Genomic DNA, 5228 nt, shown 5'->3' with positions numbered 1-5228 from the left:
CCCCTTTCTCTGCTTTGCCCGCCCAGAGATCTTGGCCCACCCATGAGAGAGAGACATCAAGGCTTTCAAACGAGCACAGTGGCAGTTGGACAAAAGTTAATATTTTAAAAGCCAAATGAGTGTCTATGTGGCACAACCACATGGAAAAGCTCATAACAGAAGACCTTTAAGGCCCAAATGTGTGACCTCATTTAAAAGGTAACATCTTCTAGTTTCTGAAATTGTGCTTGTTTAGCATGTGGCTGAAACACAACTTAAACTACAGTTCAAACATGGCACAAAAAATATTTATGGTCCTCATCTATAATAGGTAATTTATGAAACACAAATTGCTTACTTCCAAATTAATACATTGTGGTTGGCTCTATTTTTATCATAAACTTAAACTGGAGGGAAAGAAACAGCTATTAACACATAAATAAGTATTTGGGACCAAGAAAACATTTTTGTCGTAGAAAACTGCCCAAAATTGAGCCTTTCAAAATCAGTGCATGCAAAGATATCTACAGGAATAACTAAAGATGTACCTTATCCACAATGATCAGATCCCCAACTTGTATGTCTGAACTCTTCACTTGAATTTTACCTGAGGAAAAAGTGAAATGAAGACAAATGGGACAAGACAACAGACAGCAACCCTAAGGCAACGTCACATTCAAATTAAGACTTAATTTTTAAAATATGCTGGGAACTTTAAAATAGCTATGAAATAAAATGGAGATATTGATTTCTGGCCATTGAAAATGATGCTGACTGTTAAAACTACAACCCACTTTTTGCGATTGCTCTTCTCTTTCACCTTCTAACAGATAGATTACCTCCAGCATGAGAATGTAATACCCCTCTGTTTTCATCTCTGGTCAGGGGCATAGACAAAAACAATGGCACATTGGGTCACTCTCAATTATATTGCCTCAATATCCGCCACGACCCCTCTTCTTCTGTGCTCACAAGCACACGTAACTGGGAACATGCACACGAGCACATAGCGGGAGCTACATCCTCAGCCATGGTCACAGATACTACACAGGGGGATTTTACCACACATTCAACAAAGGGACAGCTCTTAGATCATACGGTCTTGAGAAACTGAGAGAAAAAAAAATCAATGCCATTACAGCAAGAAGAATGACTTCTGTTACAAGTGTAGATCCAGTGGAGAGCCGTCTCTTAATTGCATGGGGATAGCTTGACTATACGCTGGAATATCCGTTATCATAATGTCAGCAGCAAACAGCCACAGGCGTGAGGAAGAGTGTGGATAGATTTCTCTCAGTTCCCTCACTAACCTCGCACTGTGAGCTTGCTGTAGAGTTGAGAGTTCATCTCTTTGTCCCGTTGGTACCGTCGCACTTCATCCACAGCCTCTCGCACCACTGTAACGGCTAACACAAAACCCTGAGCAACAAGAAAAAGAAAAACACACCATGATCATTTATACAGCTTCATTAATACCAGAATCCATTAACATGACACAGGAAGCTGACTTTTACACACAGAAAAGGTCCACGTCTTACTTTATTAACTCATAAAAATAACTTGGGGGACACTAAATGAAAACAGTCTTGACTTTGAAAAAAATAAGAGGTTTTTGTCAAATGAGGTAATAAAAAACACAAACTCACTGTATAAAAAATAAAGTGCTAAGTGTGTAAATATGTAGGTGATCCATTTGGCTTCAGGTCTGTAACTAATGATTATTTTAATAATTGATTAATCTGCAGATTTGTCTTTGTGATTAGTGGATTAATTGTTTTGACTATGAAGTGTCAAGAAATAGTAAAATAGCCCATTACACAATATCTCTGAACCAAAGGGGATGTCTTCAAATGATATGCTTTGCCTGATCAACAGTAACAACAAATTTGAAAAGATGGAATCAAAAAAGGCTCGTCATTGTTGATTAAAATTATGATTTTTTTGAACGAATAAACTAACCTAACCAAGTAACCTATTAATCAGCTAATCAATTTAGCTCTAACTGGCTTTTTTGCATTTTGACATTTATTAAATCACAATAAAGACTGTTTTGCATAAACAATAACAGTTACAAATACATACAAGCAACATTCGTAACATAATCCAAGGCAGACATGCTTTGAGAGAGCAAAATGTTTTCTAATGCAAATAAATTAAAAAGTGAAAACTAGAACGGCCTTTACCAGAGGTGCCCAGTACGTGTACAAATATCCGATTTTCAGTGATGGCACAAACTGGGAACAGGCCACCACCAGAAAGTACAGATTGAGGAAGAACTTGAACTGCTGGTAGAGAACCTGAGAGGGGAGCAGAAGACAAGGATTCAGCGAGGTGAGTGAACATGTCATCAAGGTGAGTCAAAGACGACGACAGCTGCCAGAGAAGACAAAGAGGATGCAGCAACAACAAAGGAGACAGGATGGGTGACTGTACATGTTCCAAGGTGTAACAAGATACATGCTAATGCTGTTAGCTTTACATTAACCTAATGGAAACTCTTGACACTTTGACAACTTCTGTTTCAAATGGCATTCAGGTTACCGATTTCACGTGGTAACCTGGTACAATATCGGTTGGTGCCTACGCTTGGCAGAACAAAACACACAGCACAGGACAAACGGGACTGAAAAAAGGCCAATTTTCTTAAATCACATGGACCAAAATGCAACTTGGGACTTACTAGGGGCTCTTTGCTAATGGGTTATCCATCAACAGGGATCCTTTAGCATTCTAATTCATTTAAGGTCAAAATTTGAATAATGTTTGCAATAATGAGAGTCTTGCGTCTCGTCACAGATTATCCGAGACAATGGGATCGATGGACGATGCTCGACAGTTAATGAACCCCCTGACCTTTAGGGGAAAATGCACACTGCTAAACTCAATTTGTGTGTATTTAATAATTCAACGTGGAGGGAGAAAAACAGAGCTGTTTTGGCCACCATCGATGAGAATATCTGCGTCTCTAACAGACAGTTGACATTTTATGGCCTGGGCCAAAGGTGGTCCTCTTAATCATGGAACCATTTGGTTTTTAATAAGTAAGTCTGATGGATCTCTAATGTCCCCTACAGTGTAAACCCTTAACTTAATGACAGAACAGTTAACAATTACACCCAGTGTGTGCTACTGTGCTTTACATACTGTTAGTCTGCAAAGAGATCCAACATATTTCAACTGGAAGGAGGAATTGCCACTCTGCAGACTATAAAAAGTTAACAGTGGAAACATTGACTCAAAAATGCCGCAACGTCTGTGTTTGGAACAAAGATCAGAGCTTAAAATGTGAATTCACAGGCCATAGGTCTTTGTTGTTCTCTGAATTCAAACTCACCCCAGGCACAAATGTGAAGATGTTGTACTTCTGGTTTTTGATGGCATTTTTTGGGAACTTCTCTTCACATTTCTCCGGGGAGCCAAGCCACACTGTCCTGGCCTTCAGCTCCTTCTTCCTTCGACAAATATGAGCCAGGCAGTCGCAGCAGCTGAGAGGGGAAGACGTCAATAAGATCCAGCGTAAACACATTACACCAACCACATGCTACTAAATGTATTGGGCTGTAACTAACAATCAATCCATTAGCAATATATTGGCCAATTACTTTCTTGATCAATGGATTAACTATTTGGTCGGAAAAATGCCCATCATAATTTCTTGAAACCCAGGTGATGTCCTAATATTTGATGTTTTGTTCGACCAACTGTCCAAAACCCAAAGAAATTTAAGTAACGATCACATAGGACAAAGAAAAGCAGCAAATCCTAACAGTTAAGAAACTAACAGGAAAATACTAGTTCCTTTTGCTTCGCACAGATCAATATCTCTCTTCATTGAGCTGTTTCAGCTTTAACTCGTACAGCTGAGTTTGTGTCCTATACTCTAAGAAACTTACTTTACCAAGTAATTTATTTTGGCAAAAACTGATAACGATGCAAAAATTAAGTAGAGAAGAAGAAGCACACTGCACAACTTAGAGACCTAAAACAATAAAATACATGTTTAGTTGATATTATGATTGAAAAAAGAAAGATACAGCTAACTCCAATCTTTATCAATTTACCCAAAGCCCAGAGTTTTTTGTTTGTTTTCTTAAAGTAGATCGATTTTATGACCAAACGTTAATACGTTTTTTTTATTTTTTATTTCTTATACAGACTCTTCCCCACAATTCAAGAGTCTTCTAACTAGAATGACAGCTTAGAATATACTTCTGGCTTCTGGATTGTTAAAAGAAAGATGTTTCAAAATGGGGAGAAAAGCAAAAAACCAGAAAAGAGAATTTATTATCCACCCCATCAGACTGAGCCAATTGAAGTTAAGAAAGTTTTTTTTTCATAATCACACCCTAGACTTTTTCATTAGTGTTTTTTTTGGGTGTTAGTGTTAATTAGATCTTCAAGGCTTCTTTTGACACAATTTTATAAAGAAGTCCTTCGCGTACAAGCATTGTAATTAGCTGAAAAGGTTAGTATCTCTCCAGGAGGGAATTCCCCTGTTAATGCTGTGGGAGTCAGGCACATTTTTGAGCTGAATATCAGGTAAACCTTAAGCTCTATGTGTGCAGACATATAGTACTGCATGGCAGAATATGATACATATTTGTCCTTGGTAGTTTTACTTCATGTTGAATCTTTCTGACATGCAAAGACGAGCCCTTTCCTACAGTATGTACCTATGTTATTATTGTAATAATAGCAAAGTTCTAGGAAGAGATTAGAGAGAAGGGATGAATTGTAGATTGACATTTACTTTTTTTTTAAGTATTTGACTTTCTATCAACCTGCTAATGACTACATTGGGGCTTATCTAGCATATCTGATATTAAATGCAAACAGGGTGTAGTGTGGGGGTAAATTACAATGAGAGCAGCTAGATGTGAGCATGACCTAAACTGGCACCTGGGGGGGAAAGTGGGGAGAGTGTCAGTGTATACCGTCATGCTGATCGACTTGGCTTTTCCACTTTTTAAGCAAGTTGGCAAAACATAAAACTAAATAAATCAACTTTGGTAAAAAGTCTTGTTTGTATTGGCCTTGGTGTTCTCTGTCTCTGTGCACTCCGAGTCCAGTTTCATAAGAGCGATTATTTGAGCAAATGAATGCTATTCAAATAATATGCCATTTGAACAGTCAGGGCTTATTCAGTGTGAATTATTTGTGTTTTATAATCCCACACTAAGCACACATAAAATTACTGGAAAGCATCAAACTGGTCAGCTGTGAAAAATCCGATTTGTTCATTAGTGGGG

General features: G+C 38.0%; 1 protein-coding gene across 1 annotated transcript in view; it reads right to left on the bottom strand.

Annotated features, from left to right (window-relative positions):
- atp9b (ATPase phospholipid transporting 9B) overlaps positions 1-5228 on the bottom strand; it is a 42001-nt gene that overhangs the window by 31198 nt on the left and 5575 nt on the right. The window contains 4 exon segments of the mRNA XM_032535217.1: positions 528-586; positions 1290-1398; positions 2163-2276; positions 3314-3464. Of these exon segments, the coding sequence (XP_032391108.1) occupies positions 528-586; positions 1290-1398; positions 2163-2276; positions 3314-3464 (433 nt within the window).

This window comes from Etheostoma spectabile, chromosome 14 (genome assembly GCF_008692095.1).
Source record: "Etheostoma spectabile isolate EspeVRDwgs_2016 chromosome 14, UIUC_Espe_1.0, whole genome shotgun sequence".
Classification (NCBI taxonomy): domain Eukaryota; kingdom Metazoa; phylum Chordata; class Actinopteri; order Perciformes; family Percidae; genus Etheostoma; species Etheostoma spectabile.
The sequence above is the reverse complement of the archived record's forward strand: the minus strand, read 5'-3'. Positions and strand labels throughout refer to the sequence as shown.